The 24,593-nt window shown below is 28.9% G+C and overlaps 1 protein-coding gene across 1 annotated transcript; it reads left to right on the top strand.

Annotated features, from left to right (window-relative positions):
- Positions 1–5,359: 5,359 nt before the first annotated feature.
- LOC135955272 (SEC14-like protein 2) lies at positions 5,360–24,513 on the top strand. The gene is made up of 8 exons (XM_065505609.1): positions 5,360–5,507; positions 6,024–6,212; positions 22,496–22,609; positions 22,667–22,784; positions 22,863–23,153; positions 23,219–23,415; positions 23,491–23,810; positions 23,878–24,513. Exons 2-8 carry the CDS (start codon positions 6,162–6,164, stop codon positions 24,017–24,019), a joined length of 1,233 nt encoding a protein of 410 aa, XP_065361681.1. The 5' UTR covers positions 5,360–5,507; positions 6,024–6,161; the 3' UTR covers positions 24,020–24,513.
- Positions 24,514–24,593: the final 80 nt, after the last annotated feature.

Raw genomic sequence — 24,593 nt, 5'->3', positions numbered from 1 at the left:
ATTAATTCGTTATGACAAAATGTTTAGTGCTTTTGTTCAGACAACTTTGTTTTGACAACAAACGTCATTAAGTGTTATGATAAATATATGTCTAGTATGGGCAGGTTCGTTTTTTCGAACTCTGCTTAAATTATTAGTAAATATTGACCATATGTTGATTGTTATAAACCTTATAATACGTGTATAAACGTTGTGTAATATTTTTTGTATGATTGTTATTTTCAGAATCCAAAATTTTTATGACATTTTGGCACTTGCATAACCTTTTTCCGCCTCAGCAAAAAGTTCAAGCGGACCAAAGTGGCTCAAAAATAAGAAAAAAATTTACAACAGCTGACTCCCAAGAAGGTTTTGCAATGATCGCTGCATCGAAAGAAGAAATGGAGACCAAAATTAAGCTGCTTAAATTTCAAGGGAGAAATATTCAACCGAAATTGATGATTGTTGGCGAAATTTCTAAAATAGTAGAGATATACATTTATATAGACGACATAAAGTATCCAATTTTAACTGTATTGAATGCGATAGATATTTTATTTAAAATATTTTTCGTATTCAATTTAAAATATCCGGAAGAGTCGGAAGTATTTTATAATTTTATGTACGATCTACAAACTACAAAAAAATATTCTAAAGTTTCAACAATTAAACATGATCTTTTAAATTTAAAATAAAAATAATAAAAATGTTTATACTTAAAATATTATATTTACAATTGAATTTGTAAAATAGTTATAATTTTGTTTACTTTAAATTATGTACATATAATAATATCATTATAATTATCTAATTTTAAAAAATTATTACTAATGTATAATAATCTGTTGTATTATTTCTTAATGTGTTTTCATTAATTTAAACAATAACTGATTTTTGAAATAAATATTTATATAAAAATTTAAAAATAATTGCAGTTTTTTAATGGTAATATTTATTAATAGTAGGAATATTTCTAGGAAAAGCTCAATCAAACTTTTTATTACAAAAAAGAAAAAAATCAAACAATATTTTAATTGTTTTATTAAAAAAATTTATTGATTTTAAACCATAATTATACCCTACACCACCATAGTGGGGAGGGTATTATGCGTTTGTGCAGATGTTTGTAACGCCCAAAAATATTAGTCTAACACCCACCTTAAAGTATACCGATCGACTTAGAATCACTTTCTGAGTCGATTAAACGATGTCCGTCCGTCCGTCCGTCCGTCCGTCTGGTTGGCTGGCTGGCTGGCTGGCTGGCTGTCCATGTAAACCTTGTGCGCAGAGTACAGGTCGCAATTTTGAAGATATTTCGATCAAATTTGGTACATATTACTTTTTCGGCCCAAGGACCAAGCCTATTGAAACTGGCTGAAATCGGTCCATTATTTCACCTAGCCCCCATACAAATGTCCCCTCGAAATTGGACTTTATCGGTCATAAACGTTTAATTTATCCATGTATCTACACAAATTTCGCTCCAAATAAGTTTTATATATACAAAATTCATGTCACCAAATTTTGTTACGATCGGTCCATAATTAGTCATAGCTCCCATATAGACCCGCTTCCGAAAATCACTTTAACGTGCATAAATCGCTTAAAAATGTTGGTATACACACAAAATTCAACATAGTTAACTTTAATATAGACATAAATCACACGACCTAATTTCATGGTGATCGGTCCATAATTGGTCATAGCTCCCATATAAGGCCCACTTCCGAAAATCACTCAAAAATATAAATTATTGAAATTTTAAAAGAAAAATATTTTTACTCATTTACTTGGTGTAGGGTATTATATGGTCGGGCTTGACCGACCATACTTTCTTACTTGTTTCATTATTGTTTTTATTAGTTCAAATAAAAACATGTATGGCATTTTATTCAAAAATTAATTATTTGTATTTATTGGTTTTATTAATGAAATTGTTTGAAATTTCCATTCATTTTCAAACAAAAATTGTATTGGTTCAAATAATAAATTGTTTGGGTATGTGTCATTCATCATTCATCAATCATTCATTTTTTTTAATTGATTTTAACAAAAACTTTGTTTGAAATTTGTGTAGATTTTCAAATATTAATTTTTATTAATATCATATTATTTGAATAAAAAAAAATGTTTTTTTTTTCAATAAACAATTTACAAATTTGAGTATTTGAATTTACAAATTCTGTGATAAGTCCTATTTCAGTAAATAATTTGTTTGACTTTGTAAATTTTTTGTTTGAATTTGAATTTTAGTTTTTTCTGTGTTGTAGAATTGTAGTTTAGTGAAATAGGCCCCAGATGGACTATAAGTTTTTTCTACAAAAATTATCTACTCAACATGCACTTTCAGAATTATCCAATCAAAAAGTCTCAATTTGTTGGACAGTGAAATTTCTTAAACGTGTATTTAGAAGTCTCTCAGCGGGAGCTAGGTTTTGATTTTAGATTAGGTTCTCTAAAAGTTATTCGACAATATAAACTTGTTTAAAAGAAACCGTTAATTTAGTCAAATTATCTGGCATCACACCACTATGTTTGGAAATATGTATGACTAATAAAAGAGTATAAAATACAGAGCGCCGCAACACATATTTTGTTTATATTATTTATTCAAAATAAACTCTCATATTGATTAAAAATAAACACATACATTATTTTTGTTAATTCACTCACTAGGGAGACTAACACAACAAAAAAGAAACAAAAACAAAAATCAGCTGTTGCATCCAAAATGCTCAGTTTTATCATCTATCTTATCAAGAAATGCAAAACCCCATAAATAGAGTACGACGAGTACTATTTAAAACAGCTCCACCAGGGCAGGAAATGTTCATACGTTCGTACTTTTATTCTATACTACTTCATATTCAAAAGCAGTAATCTAATCCAGCTACTGATTTGATACTTTCAAACAATTTTCAGCGTTTTATCCATAAATTACAGATTTGGCTACCGATTCGAAACGGTAAAAAGGTGACGGTAATGCAAATTTGTATTATCTCTGTAACTTTGATTTAGAGGTAACGTTGGTGTAACTTATTTCGATAACGGTATTTCCCGTTATTACGGTAACAGAATTACTTTTTTTTTGTAAATAAAATCTTTGACTTTCTCTGAATGTCGTAGTGGAAATTTTTTTCCTCATGCCAAAAGCTATCAAAAAATCGATGGCACAATATAAAAAAATGTTGGCCTTACAATTATTGTTCTATCAGTGGAGAATCATATTTGGCAAATTAGCCTCAAATTAGATGAGTGGTAAATCAGCTCTACGCAGCTTTCTTCTGTCTTGAGTAACGGCAAGTAGGCTTGCAAGCATGTTCAGATGATGATGTAATTTTCAAAAATAAGCTTCACGATTTTTTCTAAATTCATCCTTGATAAAAGGCACATTTAAGTCTCTGTGGATGTTCTCATTTCGTATGTACAATGGAGATCCCGTCATGGTTTTAAGAATTTTGGATTTTACGTGCCTTCTGTATGAAACCTATACAGGTATTGCTTGCTGTTCCCCATAATTGGATTCCGTATGTCCAAATTGGTTTTAAGACTGTCTTATACAGGATGACTTTGCAGTTAAGGCTTGATGGTGGATTAGCCAGAATAGGATCAGCTTGGCTTCTACTTTTCGATGCCAAGTAATGCGTATATCTAAGTGAATACCAAGGTATGTAACGTGATTAGACCGTTGGATGTTCACACTTTTCAGTGTCACTGGTGGATAATGTCCTCTCCTAAGTGAAAACGTTGCTTACTGTTGATTTCATTTACTTGTATTCTCCAGTTTTTCAACCACGTCTCCACGCGTCTGAGCTAATTATCTAGGTTTCTATATGCTACATTAGAGTCAACATGAGATCTAAGAATTGCAGTGTAATTTGCAAAGGTGGAAATGGTTAATTCTTTGGACTCGGGCAAATCAGAGGTGTATAATAGGTACAGGATTGGTCCTAGAACATTTCCATGAAAAGTTCATTTCCCAACAATTTTTTGATATTTTCTACTGAATTTTGAGTTTTGAATTGAGTATACAATTTTCGTTATTGGTTGAACTTTAATAGAACAAGTTATTGAAAATACATTTTTCATAATTGAAAACACAAAACAAAACTAAAATATGATTTCAATTACGAAATATGTTTTTCTAATAACTTTTTTATTAAAATTCAACCCATAAGCCAAGTACTCTGTTCATATTTGCGAAAAATTATGGTTTTTTCATGCGAATAATTTTATATGCTACAAATGATCAGCTGTTGTTTTTAATTTCGTGCGAAAGAAGTGCTGCTTATGTTATTTCGTAGTTAAAAAATAAAGTTCCATATTATTTCACATGTGTTGGACAATAAAAACTGCGTGTATTTAATATATATATGTACACTAGGCCATTCTCACCCCCCGTTTGGTGAATATTAGGTAACTAAACAACAATAGCGGAAACTAGAAAAAAAACATAAAGTCGATTAAGCCATGCCCGCCTGTCTGTCTTTCTTTCTGTTGAAATCAATTTTCTGAAGACCCCAGATATCCAAATCTTCAATAATTCTGTCAGACATGCTTTCGAGAAGTTTGCTATTTAAAATCAGCAAAATCGATCCACAAATGGCTGAGATATGAGGAAAAAACCAGGAAAACCTCGATTTTTGACCTATATCTGGATTACTAAGTCATTGATATAGACAATATGGATATCTAATGATAGATATTTCAAAGACCTTTGCAACGACGTATATAAGACCATCGTAAGTCGGACATACAATTTGTCAAAATCGTAAAAAAATATTTATTAACCCGATTTTTTTTTCAACAAAAGTTTTTTTTGGCTAAATATTAAAAAAAATTGAAAAAACAAAAAAAAAAATTTAAATTTAAAAAATAAACAAAACAATTTTAAAAATAAATCGAATATTTTTTTTTCAAAAAATTAAAAAAGTGCAAAAAAAATAAATTTTGTTTATCTAAAAATATTAAAAATTTTTATTTTGAAGTATAATTTGGTGAAGGGTATATATAAAACTATGTTTTCACATAGTTTTATTTACTAATATATTCTCACCACTTAGGTTTTTGACAACTGAGTTAGATCTTTGACAGGAGATTTTCCACGAAAACTGTTTATTCAATTATCAAATTCAAAACTCAAAATTCAGTAGAAAATATCAAAAAAATTTAGTTTTTTAGCACTGAATGCTTGATTCATTTATGAAATAATTGAAACTAGTTCAATATGTGATAAATATTTGAATTGAAATTCAGTTTTCTCTGTGTATGTATTTGATTATTTAGATACCGAACAGAAATTCATTTCCCATCCCTGAGCGCCATACATTCATATGAACCACCAACCAACCAAAGAGTTTATTAAACAGTGGAGAGCAGTCTGGCACAACCAGTTGTTTAGGAAACGCGCAAGTTAAAACAACATATTGGCTCGTATCTCCAATAGACAGGTGGTATTCATTCGTGCAGTGAGTGGAGCTTTAACATAAAATTGTTATTCGACAGTTAAACATTTCATGACAAAAAGTGTGAGTTGTGCTATTGAAATTGAAGCAAAGTAGAAGAAAAATACACAAAAATAAATATTTTACATGCAATATATTTCGGTTTTGGAGACAATTTTTTTAATAATAACAATAATACTACATCATTAAATATAATAAGGGAGAAATAAAAAACAAACAAAGACAACAAAAATTCATAATAATATATTAAATAAATAAAAATCATTTCATAAAAATTCGTCGGTATTGTTGCGTTAAATAGAAAGTTAATTAAGAAAAAAAGAAGTGCGTAATTTTGTTGTTTTGTACTGCGTGTATTTTTGTATTTGTTTTATTCATCTCGCAATTTAATAGATACAAATCGGAATACAAATATCTACCAACCATATGCTACAAACTTTCAAGTGACATTTGAAAAAAAAAAATCTAAAATAACTTGACCAAAATAGAATACAACTTTAATTGTTTTTATTAAAAAAGTGCATTTTTAGTTCTCATTAAATTAAATTTTGTTTTTATTTATTTTTCTTGTTATTTTAGATATTTAATCTAACTTACACAACGCCAGAAATAAAAAGTGAAAGCCAGCTGATAAAATAAAATCATTATTTACCTATATTGCATTATCTGAGAGTCAATAAATTAAAAAGATCTAAAAATAATAAAAAAAAAACAAAAATGTCTCATCAACAAGAAATTACCGAGAGTCAAAAACAAATTCTTGCAACTGTAAGTACCTATTGAAATATTTTTAAAATACAGTTAAATTACAGTTTATTATATGTACTTGAATACACCTAGTACTAGGTGTACAATCCAAACAATAGATAATATTTTTAAAATTAAATTGTATATCGAAACACAGTGGGTGAATTTAAAAACAACTGGAAATACATTTTTAATTTCTACACATAACATTTGACTCAGTAAGTTTTTAAACAATAATTTTTCTTTCAATAACTTATACATTTTTTGTTAATTCAAAAAAAAAATTAAAAAAATCCGGAAAAATTAGGATCTGTTAATAGACTTAAGTAGGTCAATAAAATGACCGTAAACTACATACATAAAATCATTTAACCACTACATATGTATGTGCCAATGCAAATCAACTCAACCTCAGCTCTGACTATGCTAAATTTCATTCATAAATCCGTTTGCATTAATTTAAGTTTTTACCTCCGACACGACCAACTTAAGTTTAAAGACCAATATCGTTGATACACAGTGCCTCCTCAGAGTTTCATAGCTTCCTTGTCATTAACAGCCGTCATAGAAAAGTTTTGCTAGCTTCGTGAATTTTACTATAACCAATGGGTGCATGGTACGATTCCTACACGGGAATTTCTTAATAAGTTTTATTCCGAAAAGTGCTTATTTAAAAACCGTTACTTAATTTATTATAAAAAACCTTGGGAATTCCCGGAAATGAACAGATTTTTTTTATTATTTGTTAGGAATGGAAAAGGTCCGGAAAATTAGAAACCCTAGTCCCTGCCTTTTAAGTCCTCTAGATTCTAAAAAAATACAACCAAATAATTTAAGCCGAATGCATGAGTGTGCAGGGCATTGGCACAAAAGTGAATTGTTTTCACTATCAGCTCACATTCAATCACTCAATAATACCTACATTCATCCTCAATTCAGGTTTACTCAATGTTCTGTTGCCCAAGGATTTCTACATTTAGTCTGAAATCTCCGGTTGTGCTAATTCATAAGCAGTTTCATTACCTCCAATATTATTATTACCTAGCAACCAGTACAGTTTGAAAACGCGATGTGTTCGATAAGAAGTTGTAGTTCTCTGCGCCAATGGATGTCTATCCTCGATCTAATATTTCTATTACCAAGCATTTAAGGCAGCCTGACTATCTAAGAATAAGGCGATATAGCTTGAGTATAATGTACTCATGGAAATAAGCCCAGCCGCTTCAAATATCCTATATATTTCATCTGTCTAATCCAAAACTTCTCAAAGAAAATTTTACTTGGCGTGTGTTTAATTTTTTAATTATTGTACATAAAAATAGCTTCAATAATATAATTCAAGGACTTCCAGTTATTTCTTTGCTGAAAGTTTGTTTCAATTGTCATTATGTAAATAGATTTTGTGTTCTTTATGTGATACCTGCATATCAAATATGTGTGTCCGTAATTTCTAATATTGAGTAGATCATTCAGTCTCAATCTGAATTGATTCATAAGAGCATATTATTTGATGTAGATATACAACGGATAGATTTCCAGTATTTAACTAATTGCCTAGGTAGATATAAACCTTCGGGCTCCTGCCACTACTCTCTTCAATTGATTCATATACTTTTTAATGCCTGACAGGAATATATTTTCACATACACCTTCAGCATTAGATATTTCCCCCAAAATAATTTGGGGACCCTGAAGTTCGCAATTTTTCTCCCTATGAATAAAACGATCTCCGTTTTCAGAGTATCCGGAAATTAGCCATTAATTAAAAGAACGAAATTATCAACAAATGATATATTTGTTTTGATAACAGAATCCACGAGGTTAGCGGTGTTACGTCCCTTTGACGTATACCTCTAGTTGCAATGGGATCAAGATGCGAGACTATCTTCATAATCCATTATTTCACCATTTGAACACTACCTGGATAACCTTCTATATCCAGGCGACATGACAGTGAATGTTTTCCATGATCCAAAGTACAGTCCATCGATAAGTAGGAAGGAAGTTAAAGTTCTTAGCACCGATATGTTGAATTTAAATACGAAGAGAATTACTTATGTTTTGAGAAATTATATAAATGGTACGAAGATATGTTAAATATCAATCACCAATAAGTAAAAAGGGGCTAACGTGTAATATGTAAGATGTATATCACAGATTACACAGATATGAATCAGCTGGTTCCAGTAATATGACAATAGAAAACAAACAAAAGAAAATGTCAAAATGGTTGTGGGTTGGAAATACACACTCATTTCCTTTGGAAAATAGTATTTTTTCTCTAGCTCTGCAAACAACAACCATTGAAAAGTGGTTGTACAACATCACAATAACCATACGGTTCGATATTACTTTTTTGAGAACTGTCATTTGTTTCGTATCTGTATAATCTCTGATGTATATTCATTGTACAAGTCTATTTATATAAAAACAAACATATCTTATTGAAATTATTAAAAAAATTACGTATGAGCTGAATTATTTTAAACAAAACCTGCTTCAATTTGACCCCAATTTTGGGGTATATGTTCTTTGGCCAACAACCCAACCAGTTTTGCCAAATCATATGGCCCATTTTGTTAACATTTTTTCCATGACAAACGAAAACGTGCAAGTATTAAAATAAAGTGTGAATTTAAATTTTGCAAATAAGAATGTACATAAATTCTTTTTTATTATGTTTAAGATGACGAAGCCGAAACATTATGCCTTTTAATAATACGTAGATTTATTTACAAGTAATACAGCAAACAGATATTTCAAGAAATTATTACCATAATTCGAAATGAATGAATAATATTTTAAATCAAACCAAATATGTAACCCCCTGTCTATACTTGATAAATTTTTATCATGATAAACGTCGAAATGGTTGTCAAGATAAAAAATTATCAGGTATAGTCCCCTTTTATTAGTATTATTGCTTCGTTATGACAAAATTGTTATTGCTTTTGCACAGACAACTTTGTCTTGACAATAAACGTCTATTATTGTTATGATCAGGGCAACCAAAAATATGCAAAATCATATTTTTTGCTGTGCGTCGTATAAATATATGAGTTAGTTATTTATCCGTTTCAGACAATTATAAGAATTTTGGCATCGATTTGTTAGTGCATATTTTTGCATATTTTGTTCTTTACTGCATATTTTTGCATATTTTGCGTTTTATAGCATATTTTTGCATATTTAACTCATAACTGCATATTTTTGTTGCATATTTTCTTTATTTCCAGTATTTTGTTTTCTAAATATAATTTTATTGCTTGTATTGTAATTTTTCATTTCTATATTTTACAATTTTGTTAAGGTACAATGATAATTCGCCTAAGCTACTTAAAGAAAAAAATAGAGTACCCATAACCGACTTATCTTCATTAAATTTTCATTGACTTAAGGGATCTTAGTTTCCATATATTTGAATTAAATATTTTGAGTTCCAATAATAAAAATTTATTTTTAAGCAGTTTTAAAGAAAACAAATCATTTCACTATTGTAAGGCTTTTAGATAATTCTGTTTAAATTTTGGAAGTCAAATTTAGATGTTAATCTTCATATATGACAAGTGCTCCAAAATCCACTGCAAGTTTTTACCAAACAATTACAAACGCTCTCTATAGCGATTTTGAAACATAATTCAAATTATAAAGATTTTAAAGCATTATGTATAATAGAAACATTTCGAGAAATTCTTAATATCCTCTCCCTACAATATTATGCAACTATGTAATTACTAAACAAATTTTTATTTACTTATATTATTTTTAATAAAACATTGAAATCAAACAATAGCCAACTATTTTTAAGTGCATATTTTTTATATTTCAACAGCATATTTTTCATTTTTAAGTGCATATTTTATGCGCATAAAACACTTTTTTTAGAGCATATTTTTGGTTGCCCTGGTTATGATAAATATTTGTCAAGTATAGACAGGGGTTAATAGAACTGCATTGACAGATTTCAAAAATATTTAAAACCAAGGATTTTCATGTCTCCCGTAAAATTTGTTAAAAGGGACTTAGCACATTTGCACACTAACTAAGCTAACCAAATGTATTATGAAATTAACCACAAGATAGAAACATGCATATAATAATAAACGATACCACAATCTAAGTAAGTAATTAGAAAACATGAAATCATTTAAATATTAATATTTTAAAGAAATTTAAGCGAATCATTAACTATTATGCCAATTTCCTAGGAACCAGCTTTTACACATTTATGTTGTATATTTCTCTTTAATCAAATGTGTAAAAGTCATTTGCCGCCCTTTGCCTAATGCCAAAAATACAACAACAAAAAACTGTGTATATAATTTCAATTCAAATCAATCAAATACATATTGCGAAATAATTAATTCAATTTTAAATTAACTTTCACTGACATCTTCTTCGTTTCCTTCAAACAAATTTTGAAAAAGAAAAACAAAATGTCTTATAAATTATACATGAAAGCGTCTATTTGTCTCACTAGCTATCTTGTATAATACGAGTACAATTGAATAAATAATTTTAAATAACAAACTAAAAAAAAAGTTTTAAATATTTATGCCAAAAAATTCAAAACAAAATAAAGGTACGTTCACATTGTTCAAATATTTGACAACTTAAGCGTAAAAACAAACAATATGAAATTTTTACTAATTTGTTGGCTGTAAATAACATACGGGAGGATCCATACAAAACGGACAGAAATTAGCTATTATCGGAGTTGTCGTTTCCGATTTTAATAAAATTTACCTCAGATATATTATAGGTATGTAGTTTAAGTCAGGCGCGGATCCAGAGGGTGAAAAAAGGAAATTACCCTCCTAAACCGAAAAAAAATAAAAATGTAAAATTAATTTTAATTTATCCGGATCCAGGCCTGGTTAAAGTGTTTATCAAATAATTGGCTTTTTGACTGAATATTAACAATTCAGATTGTCTGTGCCACGATTTTTGTGCATTTTTTGTGTAAAACATTTATCTACTTCACCCCAATTGGTTAATTTTATATGTATTATCAGAAAATATAGAAAATATCAGTGTACATTTCAATTTGCTAGATTCATGCATTTAAATGTATTTCGATCCCAAACATTTTAACGATTCAAAACTTTCCAAAAAATTAGTTTTGGTTGGACCGATTTTCAATTCCAAATATTTCTGATCAACAGAAAAGAGGGAAATAGTCAGTAACTTCAAACCCTTAGTCCAATTTGACATGCGCAAAGAAGAAGTGTTTTCGAGTTTAAGTTTTGAATTTTGACGGCATTGGACCATATCTATCAAAAAGCAGTTTTTAAATATGGGGGATTGTCTTTTAAATAGCATAAATGTCAATTCTTGGGGTGCAATATTCAAAGCCATAGGGTAACATAAGAGACGAGACGCAATTGTCAAAAACCTAAGTCTGTTGTCAAAAACCTATCTCTGACAACAACAAAATACATGTTAGTCAATGTATTTTGTTGTTCTATCAGACATATGATTTGTTGAATTTTTGTTTGATAAATCGGAGTGTCTCGTCTCTATGCATAATTATCTATGTTCAAAGCCATATATCTGAGAATAACTGAACCTTTGTCAAAAGTATAAAGAATAGTTTGCAAAATAGAACCTGTCTAGGAAGAAGCGTAACTTTTAGAAAATGCAAATCCAAAAAACAGTTAATTCTTTAAAAGCTCTTTACATTAAAAGATATAACTTTTTGCTGCATGTACTTACAGCCAAGTATCTTTTAGATACAAAATAAGAAATATATACATGGAAATAAAAAACACAGCAAAAAAAAAACATTATTATGAAAACATTTATTGCAATTTTAGTTAAAATAAATGCTTAACAATGCTTATTTTTTTGTTTAGAGTACAATGACCTTGTATTATTCTAGATTTTCCGCTCGTTTTTTTGTTTTGGTATTTAATGTTTTACCTAGTTTTTTATATTTAGTACAGGGTTTTTAAATCTTTACTTAAGTGACACACATTTCTTGAAGTTTTGTTTTTTGTTATTTCTTGAGCAAAAAATTCTCACATTGAAAGGTTTTATCTAGATGTTTTTTTTATATTTATAATCAAACATAATTAAAAACATTCAAGACATTGTGTTTAATTTGGTTTTTATTTTTTCAATATCGAGGTCTTTTCAAAGATTTTTTAAAACTTCAAAATTTAGAGTCAGACAATCGCACACTTAACTTGTCCAATACAAGTTGCTGACTACATACTTACATATACATAAGTGTATCTGTATACAGTTGCGGTCGAAATAATGGATTCTCTCATTAAAGACTTAACGGTTTTGCATGATTTATTTACATACATATATTTATATACTTAATTTGAATTGTGTATTGAACTTTAGACTTGTTTATTATGATATATTTATGGAAATTTGTAAACGAATTAACTGGTTTCTAAATTATTTTTTTTTTAATAAATTTACGGTTATACAATTTTAAATAATTTAATTTATTTATTTATTAATTTAAATCATATGTTTCTTTTCATTTTTTAAAACTTATTAACATTTATCATAATAAAAACTGTTCATTAGAATGGTTGAAAAATGAAGACGATTCATAAAATATGGTTCATATTTCAGGCCATATTTCTCACATTACCAATTTTTGAAAATCATGTCAAATTCTACATTTGACTTCCGGTAACTGGGAGTGAAATATGATCGCATATTTAATTGATTGTTTCATAACAATGATAAAACAACCATAAAACAAGTTTTATAATGTTACATTGATTCAAAAAATTATTTTACATTATAAATGTGTGGTTTAATAGTAGGAAAGAAGGAATATTTAACGCTGGTTTCAAAATCCAACACGGAGGGGTAGAAACCGATTCACATGAAAGTTCACATAAATGTTTCCAAATTGTATTTGAGACAACTGACATAACACACTCCTCAAGAGCGGAGCTGTGGGGTCTCTATAATCTATAATAATAACAAAATTTAAATTTCAAAATGTCTTCATACCTTGGCCAGTTTTTTCTCAATATCGGACACAATTTATGAAAAATTTTTAAACAATTAATAAAAAATAGATAAAATTGCAAATTTATATTTATACGAGCGTGGCACAGTGGATAATATAAAGTGAATGCATATCATATTTATTTTTTGCAAATGTTTGAAATTATCCATAAAACAATAATTATTTGCAGAAATAATAGCTATTATGTCAACAGAAGTATTCGAAAATGGCGACAGAACACACTACTTTCGACTTTAAAGATTTGGGGAGTTAAAATTATACAATATTGAAGAGCGTATTTTAAAATATTTATAATTATTTTTTTTAAGATTGGAATACCTTGTTGGAAAGGCCATCTTGTCCAGATTCGATTTTGGTTATGAGTTTTGTATATGCTGTTAGCAGATTAGAAATTTATTCATTTGAAATATATAAGGCTTTTTGGCTTACCTACGCAACTTTGACTAGGTTTTTAGCTGTTGGCGCCGTTTGCCGCCGATCTAGTTTTAACATAGAATTAAAGCTTAACTTATTATCTAAAAGATATATCAAAACTAGCTGCCTTTTCGTGCCTATAGACAAATGGCATGCAAAAATGTTGAGCAACTCAGAAACAAAAAAAATGTAAATTTAATGAGCTTTTTATTTTGTCAGTTTTGCATTTCTTATTAAACAAGAATATAATTTAAACAATTATGGAGAGCTTTCATAAAATATATGCATAAAATGCACATTCCAAGAAATTATGTAAGTTTTTTTTTTAAAAGTTTCGCATATTGTTTTATTTTTTTCGTAATTTTTCAAATTCAACAATAGTAATTTGATTTTTTTCTGTGAAAACCTATTTTTTTTTGCACAGTGTCTTAAAGACAATTTTATGTAGAAATAAACGAGACATCACTTGCAGAAATCGGTTTATATTTGAAAAAGTTAAAAAAAATATTGTTAACAAATTTACATTAAAAATTAAAAACTGTACAAATATTTTTTTATAGTTTTTTGTTTTTTTTTATTCATATGCACTGGGGGAGAAAATACTAAAAGAGGTATTAATGAAAAGTTGAATAATTTTCACCCGATTTGAAAAATTAAAACCGTGTTTTGTTAAGAACTAAATTTTCTTTATACATTGATATAAATTTGTATAAGCTTTCATATCAAAATAAGCAAAAAGTGACTGAGTTGACGTACATCACTGATAACGGGTTTTTAGAATAAATTCTGAATTTGAGGGTGTTTCTGAAATTTTTAGACACAATTTCTAATGCATTGAGCGAGACCTATAAATCTAATGAGAAAATACATAAAAACACCTCTTTTACTTGTCTTAACATCTCAATTTTATACAAAATTTAAAAAAAAAATAAAAAATGTATTTTTAAACGTTCATAACTTTTTTTATAATGATTCGCTTTTTATGTTCAAAAATACAAATTAAAGCTTAAAGTCTCACAGAGAAAAAATTTTACAGAAATACTCATCCATTCAAAAGTTACAGATCTTAGATCCGAAAAAGAGCAAAATTTTCCACTGTGTGTGGGTCAAAAAGTCTGTGCCTTTTTGGATGAAACACAGGATTTTTGAAAAAAAATATTTTATTTTTCGACATAGTCTCCTTTGAGCTCTATGCACTTTGTATCTTTTTTTAACCTTTCCAAAAAATAAGATTTGGATTTTTTGTGAATCAAATCTCTTTCCGCCGATACATTTGTTCAGATTTGGAAACTAGAAATAGTCACTATCACCATAAGCGTAGCTGAACTATTATTCTGGGGTGGCCAAGTAAACCCCTTCCCATAAAGAAAATCACACTTTCCTCTTCAGCTATCTTACATATTGTTAAAATTTCGCAATCTATGCAAAGTATACATTTAAAGAAATGCGAAAAATATTAATACACTTACAAAAAATATAAAAAATAAGGCAGCAATTAAAATAAAGAAAAAATATCTGGTGTGGGCAGATGCGAGTCTGGGGGGTTTTGACTACACCAGCCCTCCCCTATCTACGCTGGGCTAAGCCCAGAGAATATTGTGGAAGAGGGAGCATTGTGTAACCTAATTTATGGATTTTTTACATGGAAAACACATGTGTATTCCATTTTGTTCACCCCGTTGTTAGCAAACTCGGCAGCCATCTCGCTAAAAGCTTTTTCATTCAAAATTGAAATCACTGAGCCATGTGAGATGTCTATGGCTTCCACAATCTCTTGTACTTTCAATTACCGATCGATCGGTACAATTGTTTCGGGTGTGGAGACCCAAACTGGGCGTCCAGAATGTTCAGCATTTTCCGTGCTTGTACGGCCACAATGAAATTCGGTAAACCACTTTTTTACCATTGAAATTAATGGTGCAGGATTCCCATAGTTTTTATCAAGATTGGCCTTTATTTGAATATTGTTTTTTCCGCAAAAAATAATACTTTATGAGCAGATGAAATTCACTTTTTTCCAATTTCTCCTCGAGTCACAAGGTAGTTTGCTATAAATGGCTGTCAAACACAAATTATCCCAAAACCAAACCCATGGTTTTAATTTTTTTAAAACCGAAACCGCGGTTTTAAAAGTTTTTTAGTCTATTATTTTGTGCGACAGTGTATTTTGAGCAGAATGTGTAAAACCTGGCTGACAATAACATTAATACGGTGCTATTTTGTCGATCAACACTATTGCCAACGTTAAAATAAATCTTAACGCTGCTTAAAAACATTACACTTGATAAATAATAAACAAAAAAAAAATAACTTCCGTAAACTACTAAATACAAATTTATTAATGTATGTATTAAATTTAATATTTTTTTTAATTTTACGAATTCGTTTTTGATTTTGACTCCATTAAAAATTTTTCACATGAGTGATTTGTACTAAAAAGAAGAGGCAACAAACGTGCAATGACTTGTAATATTAAATTTTGATATCACTTTAATAAGACTAAAATAAAATTAACAATAAAATTTAATTTTTAATAAAAATTGTAATTAAAAAGTCTAATTTAAACACATACACACACTAATCTATTTAAAGACTCACACATGAACTCCTTAGTCAGTTTTGAGTTTATTTTTAAGTTTAATTGCACCAACATTTCCGTTACGTTGTTTCAAGTTCAAAACCCAATATTCACCAATATAAGAACATATGTACATTTGTAGTTAGTAAGTATTGAATTTCTAAACCGTTTTGCATTCCTAAATAGAATAGTTGTATAGTGTTGTTGTGGTTATTCGAATACATTGTGATTCAGATTAATACCTTGAACTTTAAACCATATCTTGAGTTTAATAGACTAAAAAATAGTATGCCTTTTCTAAAATTGTTTTTATTAACAATGCTTTAACAAGACATTTAACCGGTTTATAGAAAAAATAAGTATATTTTATTATTGTCTTAAATACTACTCACATTATTGTATAATAAAATTCTACTTCTACTATTCAGTTCTTATAAAAAAAAATAAATAATAAAATTAAATGTAGAATACAAACGAACGGGACGGACGGATAGACAGACATTCGTGCTTGAATAAATAAAATTGTTTTAGTTTGAAACAGGTTTATTTATAAAAACACCATTTCCGTGAAACACAATTAAATAAATAAAACTTAAGCTATTTGAGTTAAATGTTTAAAAATCGTTTTGAAAATTAGGTAACTAAAACCCATCTTAAAGGAGGAATCATTCAGTTTCAGTTTCCCGTCAAACTAAGGAACCTGCTGAATTGTATCTAGTATATTCACATTAATTTGTTTTACTAACTAAAGTTTCGAGTTCCCTTAAAACCGAAACCGAGAATTTTAATGCTTTAAAGCCGAAAACTTCACAAATTATATTCGGTTTACGGTCCATTGAATTCTGAAATCAATAAATGTCGTGCTTATTGCTTTTTTTATTTATATTCATTGATATTAATGTGTATAGTTTTAATAAACTCTAGTTTCCATTGTGGATCCATTCAACTATAAAAACAAAAAGTTTAGAGAATGTGTCTAAACGAAAAGAAATTAAAGAACCACCATCAATCCAATTTATTCCTCTGATGAAGCAGAAGTTATCATTTGGTAGTGACCACTCTAATACTATTTCAATCTAGGCCAGTCAGTAAGAAGAGTGCTTAATCCTGTGCAGAACTTTCTCCAAAACAACCATGTGGTAATGGATGAGTGGTGATTTCACCAATATCTCTCCTTCTACAGTGGAAATAATTCGGTATCTCGGAAACTATTGGAGATTCACATGGATCGAGCTGATTGGGGCCAGTGCGTAGCCCCTAAAAGTTGATCACTTCGGCTCTCAATTTTTTTTTAAAAAATCGTCAAAAATCCATTTATAATGCGAATTTTAAATGTAAATAGTTCTTGAGAAGATCTACAAAAAATTAGGTTACATGTGTAGCTTATATCTATTAGTTGAAGAGATATTCAGGTTTATTGATTTTTTTTTTAATTTTGCTCGATCTTTTTATCGTTTTTTAGATATGGCGGGCCTATTTTTTCGGAATTTTTTTTTACAAAATCAGATATATTGGCGGTAAAATTCTTGCTAGCAGTTATCTCGTCCTTATAAAAAGTAATACGCATCCAAAGTCGGAACTTGTAAAAAGGGCCGTATTTTTTACGTTTTTTCCCAAAAAAGTCCAAATATTTTTTTCTTTTTTAGAAAAAAATTTTCTTCGGGACTATATAGAATTTTTATGTGATTCGGAAAGACAACTTAATGCAAAAACGTGTTAAGAAAAATTTGGCTCACTAAAGCGGACATATCACCCCCTAGACCTATCCAAACTTGGCCAATTTAAAAAAAAAAATTCCGTTTGAGTAAAAAATTCCAAAAAGGCAAAGCACGGATCCACGAAAAAGCTCTATATTTGTATAACCCCATATGTTTCTTAAATAGTCACTAAGTGTCTTTACTATCACACGGTAAATAACGTCACAGTAGGCACTTTTCTAAAAAAACTCAGTTTTTGGAACACATTTTCCCCGTTTTAGGAATTTCGGTATTTGAAAATAAAAAATGTCAAAAATTCTAATGCCATTAATTTAAGGACATTTGAGTCTATATTGGTTCCAAATTTTGTTATGATATCTTTAACTTTTAAAATTTTACATTAAGTCAAATTTTATATTTTTATTCGTGGAAAATCACCACATTGTAATTTTTTCAAAATTTTATAAAATTATTTAATTTTACTAAAATTTCAATCCTCAAGTCCTAAGGTTTTCAACAATATCAAATACTTATATAAAAAGCCTTTATTTACTCCTCAGAAGTTCCACAAACCTTGCCCGCTTTGACAAATTTGTACGTTTTTTCATATAATGAGCACTGGTCTAATAGTTCGCGAGATACCGAATTATTTCCAACAAAAAAAGTTTCTAAACCACTGTGCACTGCAGTAGACAGATTGTGTCAATTAACGACACAATTCTAGTTACCAGATGGCAACATCTGACCATCGTATGCAAATTTTCTAAACAAACTCCTTTTATAATATGAGGAAATGTCTTATATTATATATTAGGGGTATTCACACGGTCTACTATTTGGTCATAATGTCCTAATATATTACGATAGTTTAATCAAATTTTTATTGTGTTTCAAACAAAAAATTTCTAAACTAATAAGACTATTTGAACTACATATGTTATTTTTTTTTTGTTTAAAACACAACAACAACTATTATAATATATTAGGACATTATGACAATATGACTAATGGGAGACCGTGTGAATACCTAAACTATTTTGTAAAATTGCAATTGATGTTAAAATAATTAAAATCGAAATAAATATTCTAATTACAATTATTGGAAAGCGCCAATAAAAAAAAATATGTTTTTTTTATCGCGGATATGAAAAATTATTTATTGTTAATTGTTTTAAATTAAAATCGATTAGTTTTAGAAATTTTATCAGCTAAATGAATTTAAATGACCGTGAATACATTTTGTTTAAATGAAAATTAACTTACCATGATTCTTTATTCGAAATGCAAGTTTGTCTACCGTTTCTGAAATATAATTTCAGCTCTACTACCGCTATTTTTTAACCGGTTCAAATCAAAATAGTGAAGTCCTAAATATTCTCTACCAAATTAAGTAGACTGGAGTCATTTATCAGAAACTTACGTATGACAGCAAACACCCTTTAACTTTTACACTTCTAGAATTAAAATAACAAGAATTAATTATTTTTAATATCTGCATTAAGTACAAATACGAGTAAGTATATTGACATTCGTCATGTCTTTTTTGAGCAAAGTTTTGTTCGCAACAAACATTAATATTGCGCTAAAGTTTGTTTTTTTTCAGGGTTAAACCCCATTTTAGTTGTAACACGTTTATTGAACTCGAGTAGTTAAAACATATTTGGAAAGCGGAAATTTTATAGTTATAGGTTTTTATTTATAATCCTGATTCATTAGCACTTATCAATCAACATTTAAATTAAGTTAAATGTGAAGGACCTGGTTTTGAATAATAAAAATATATGTACATGTTTTATTGCGCTTCAATTAATTATACAAAAGCTGGATGATTTAATGTTAAAAATAATTTAATTATAATTACCTTCCTTAATCACATATGTATGTACTAAAGGTAATATTATTTAACAACGCTAGTTAAATATTCAATGTATGTACTTGTAGATAATTGATAATTGCATTTGTCTCACGTTTTTAAACATTTTATTTAAAATTACAATTAAATACATATTATTGAAATTAGAAACTGTATTAACGGACTGCTTAAATATATTCAATGAATCAACAATTTGCTATTTACATCAGCTACAATGAGAATATCCGAAACATACCATAATTTCGAATAGTGCGATTAAAGTTGGATGTGTTTTTTAATTACTTTCGAAACTATATGCTACCACATCATACGATGTCTTAAATAACTCTTCAAAAATTTAAAATTTTGAGTTGCAACAATATTGCATTAACTGAGCAATGTATTATTATTTATAAATAATATATTTAGTAAATAATATATTTTGTGATTTTTTAATTTTTATTAGAAATACAGCGAACCCCTAGTAACACGAAGTCTGGTTATGTGTTAACTAATAGTTATACTGACAGTTTTCATACAAAAATAATTTTAACCAACGGTTAGTTAACGCATAACCAGGCTTCGTGTTAATGGGGGTAATATTGACCCTTAAAATGAATCATGTACTAATTTTTCTGTATAATTGAAAGCACAATTTTAATATAAACACGTTTAGCAATCTGATCATTACTGTTCTTTTGTAATTTACTTTTTTTAATTTGTAATTGAAGGGACCAACTTTGGAGTGGGTGGTCATATTAGATCACAGTCCCCTATGGTCGCACGCGTTTTTAAATCATCTCAGCTTTGACTGTGGATGTCTCCAGGTGGTTGTCAAGTTATACAATTATTTACAATTATATTTCCAATGACCTTGGAAACCAAATAGTTAGACATTTTAAGATCGTTTCATGTAAGATCACTTACCTCTATCAAATAAACATTTACGTACGTGCAAAATGGATATAATTAGAGCAGTCAAACCTGCATGGTATGTTTGTTACTAGAAATTTAACGTAAATCGTATGACTGCAATAAGGTTATATATAAGTTATTCATTCCGTTTATTATTTCTACAATATTCATTTCTGACCCTACACTCAAAAACTATAATCAATCTATAGCGGTGTCAGAAGTACGGTAAATGCGGATTTTCTTAAATCAAGTTCATAATGATTGATTCAAGAACAGATCCATCTAGTGCAAAAATTCTTAATTGGAGCTCTTGTTAAGCCATGCTGGGGGTCAAACTGATTTCACAATTTAAGGAAATTTTTAAAATTTCCTCGATTATTTGAACAAATAACGAGTAAAAACTATTATTCGAATAATTTAATAAAATATGTATATCTAAATTTTAGATTCTAAAACTAGAAATTTGTTAACCCATTTCGCTCCGAGATTAAATTTTTATTTATTTTGTTGAAAAGAAAAATTATGGTAATTAGGACCCACTGATTGCAAAAATCTATATTTTTTTATTAGCTTAAGGATGAGACTTACATATGTTTCGATTATGGACGGCAAACGAACTTCAGTTGCGTTGCCAGAGGGCAACCACAAATTTCTGGTTGCCATTTGGCAACAGAAAATGATGCCATCTGTAATACCATTTACGCAACTGAAGTTCGGATGCCATCCATAATCGACCCATTAACAATATCAAAATTTTCCTGAAATTCACTTTTTTCACATTTTTTTTTTGAAACATTTGATTTTTATTGTTCGAAAAAATCGAACAGCGAAGCGAAATGCGTTAATAATATATGAATAATATCAGTGGACTTTTGACAAAACACTTAAGTGTAATTTTCAAATTTTTTATGTCAGCGCAAAAACTATTGAATTGATCGATAATTACTTTATTAATTGACTTCGATATTTAAAAATTACTGATTATTTAGATACACATTTTTGGAATATACCTATCTACATAAATATAAAATATTCAATAAAAGGTTTGTTCGTTAACATATCGCAATTAAATTTTTTTCGTAGGTAGGCCATACATATGATTTAGAAAAAGCATTTCCCGTAATTCCTAAAAACAATCAAAATATTCCAATTTTCGCATTTTTTTTGGAATTTCGCCCATAAAGTCGAAAAAAATTGTATGAATAGTTTTCATACAAACATCGTGAAACATTTGCCCAAACTCTAAATTTCGATCAAAAATAAGTTACATTCGAAAGGGCAAACTTCTATTAATATAATTTAGGCGTTTTCTATTTAGAAGCTATCCTTGTTGAGATGCCTTCCAAAAAATATAAAAGCTTTATAAGTTCCATAAGAAACTTTTTTCTAGGATGCAAAGAGTATTAACAGTTTTTAAGCCAAAAAATACGAAAATTCAAAATTTTCTCAATTTTCATATTAAAAATCGATTTTTTTTGGACTTGTGAAAGAGATTGCTTTGAAACCTTGTTATTGTTTAACTAACAGAATGAAATAGGTCATACTTAGTCTCCAATATTATGAAAAAACTGAACCAAGATGGTGAAATTTTGAAATTTTAATTTTCAAATGCCTATATCTGAGGTGCACAGCGCCGCTCCTGAGGGTGTTTAGGGTCCTTCGTAAAATAGTTAACTCGAATAATCCTCTGCTACGCCTGTGTTAAATATCATGCAAATCGGATCAGCCAGTTAGAAATGACAGATTTATTTCCAAAATATTTTGATTTTGCCCCACTGTGCATTTTATACAAAATAAACTATGTTCATAACTCTTATTTAAGTTCTTCCTATTTCCTATTTTCAGTTTCGTTCTAACGTCAAGGATGTGTTAAATGAAACCCACGATGACTACTTCTTGATGCGTTGGCTTAGAGCTAGAAAATGGAATCCAGAAAATGCTGAGAAAATGTTACGTGCTGTAAGTAACAAACGTTTAATAACATTTCGTCAAGATATTAATTTGATTGACTTGTAGAGTCTTAAAGTTCGTGCCATGTGGAATGTAGACAGTTTAGAAAAGTGGGAAGCTCCCAAGGCCTTAAAGGACTATTTACCCTATGGTATGGTGGGTTACGATAATGAAGGTTCACCCAGTAAGTTGTTATAAATTTTTAAAATTAAGTTAGTTTTGAAATTAATTGTTTTTAATGTCTTTTTTTAATTAAACATAGTTATTGTTTGTCCTTTTTACAATTTGGACATTTATGGCATGTTACACTGTGTCACCCGCTTTGATTTTCAACGTTATGTGGTCATGCTGCTGGAGCGTTTTATGAAGGCCGGTTACGAACAAAGTAAAATTCATGGACCCAAGTCACGCCAATTAGTTGTGTACTTTGATGTGGCTGATTTTAATTTGAAACAATATGCCTGGCGTCCAGCTACCGAATTGATTATATCCATGATTAAACAATATGAACAAAATTATCCAGAAATTTTGAAAATGTGTTATATAGTCAATGGTGAGAGAAGAAATTATAATAGAAAGCAATTAAATTCCTATCTAAATAAACTGTTTTCTTTTTAGCCCCAAAGTTGTTTTCGGTTGGTTTCAATTTCATCAAAAAATTTTTGGATGAATACACCATGAGCAAAATCAATATTTACAAGTCTGGCAGTGATAAATGGAAGGATGGTTTATTTAGTCATGTTGATCCCAATATTTTTCCCAAATGTTTCGGAGGCAATTATGTGCAAAATGGCGATGAAAGATGTAGTGACATGGTAAATTAATGAAATTTAATTACACTTTTTATTTAAACGAAATAATCATTAATTTCATTTTAATTTTTTAATTAGATTGTTTGGGCTGGCAAAATTCCCAAGGATTTGTATTTAGAACAGAAGGACGAATTCGATAGCGATAAAAACTTTATAGAGACAGTGGTTAACAAGGGTCATAAATTGAAACTTGAATTCGATGTGGGTGAAAAGAAGCCCGGTGAGGAAGATCAGATTTTATCTTGGGAATTCCGCACCATCGATTATGACATCAAATTTGGTATCTATAGTGTGGATAAGATTACGGGAGAAAAACAAAGTGAGGTACTTTTGGGCACTGTTTCCTCTAATGAAATGGATGAAGTAGGCTTCTTTTTCACTCGCCCCAACACAAAATGTAAGTAGCTACATTAGTTTTCCTAACTTTTGAATAAAATTAATTATTTATGTTTCATTATTTTTCCAGACTGTGGTTTTTGACAATTCTGGCAGCTATTTGCGCAGCAAAAAGTTGCGCTACTGGGTGTCTTTGATCTCTGAAAATGACGACATTACCGAGCTACCCTCTCAACAAGGCCAAACTGAATTGGTGGCTGCTGATAAATAAATTGTAGTCGTAGTAGTAGAAGTATTAGTTATTAAATACAGGAAAACTGTTCCCTCTTAAGATGTATGGAACGAAGTATGTATAAGCTAGTAAGCCAAAAGCTTAGTTAGATATTTCATTAACTAATTTAATATTAAATTCACACACAAAACATTCCAAACGGGTCAATAAGTTTAAGCTAAATATCTTAGTTAGGAAATTGTAAAGGACGTAGCAGATAAACAATTTTTGTATATAAAATAATAACTATTTTCAATATTTTTCCGCGTTGTGGGATTTTTCTTAATTTTTTTTTAATAATTGTGATACTACTTGAACGTTTTTTTTGTTTGTTTTTAAATAATTAAGTATATTTTATTAGTTTTGTTCTTAAATTGTTTGTTTATCATCTTTTTTTTTTCTTGTAAATACAATACTTATAAATTAATGTGATTATATTTAAGTAAATATTTTTTTTTTGTTTAATAAAATATGATTTTTTGTTTATCCAAAAATTTTTGTAAACTTTTTTTCTTAACTTTCTGCAAATAATTAAAATGTTAACAAAGTCATTGTATTTTTTTAAACTTCGACC

The sequence above is a fragment of the Calliphora vicina genome, chromosome 3 (assembly GCF_958450345.1).
Source record: "Calliphora vicina chromosome 3, idCalVici1.1, whole genome shotgun sequence".
Taxonomy (NCBI): domain Eukaryota; kingdom Metazoa; phylum Arthropoda; class Insecta; order Diptera; family Calliphoridae; genus Calliphora; species Calliphora vicina.
The sequence above is the reverse complement of the archived record's forward strand: the minus strand, read 5'-3'. Positions and strand labels throughout refer to the sequence as shown.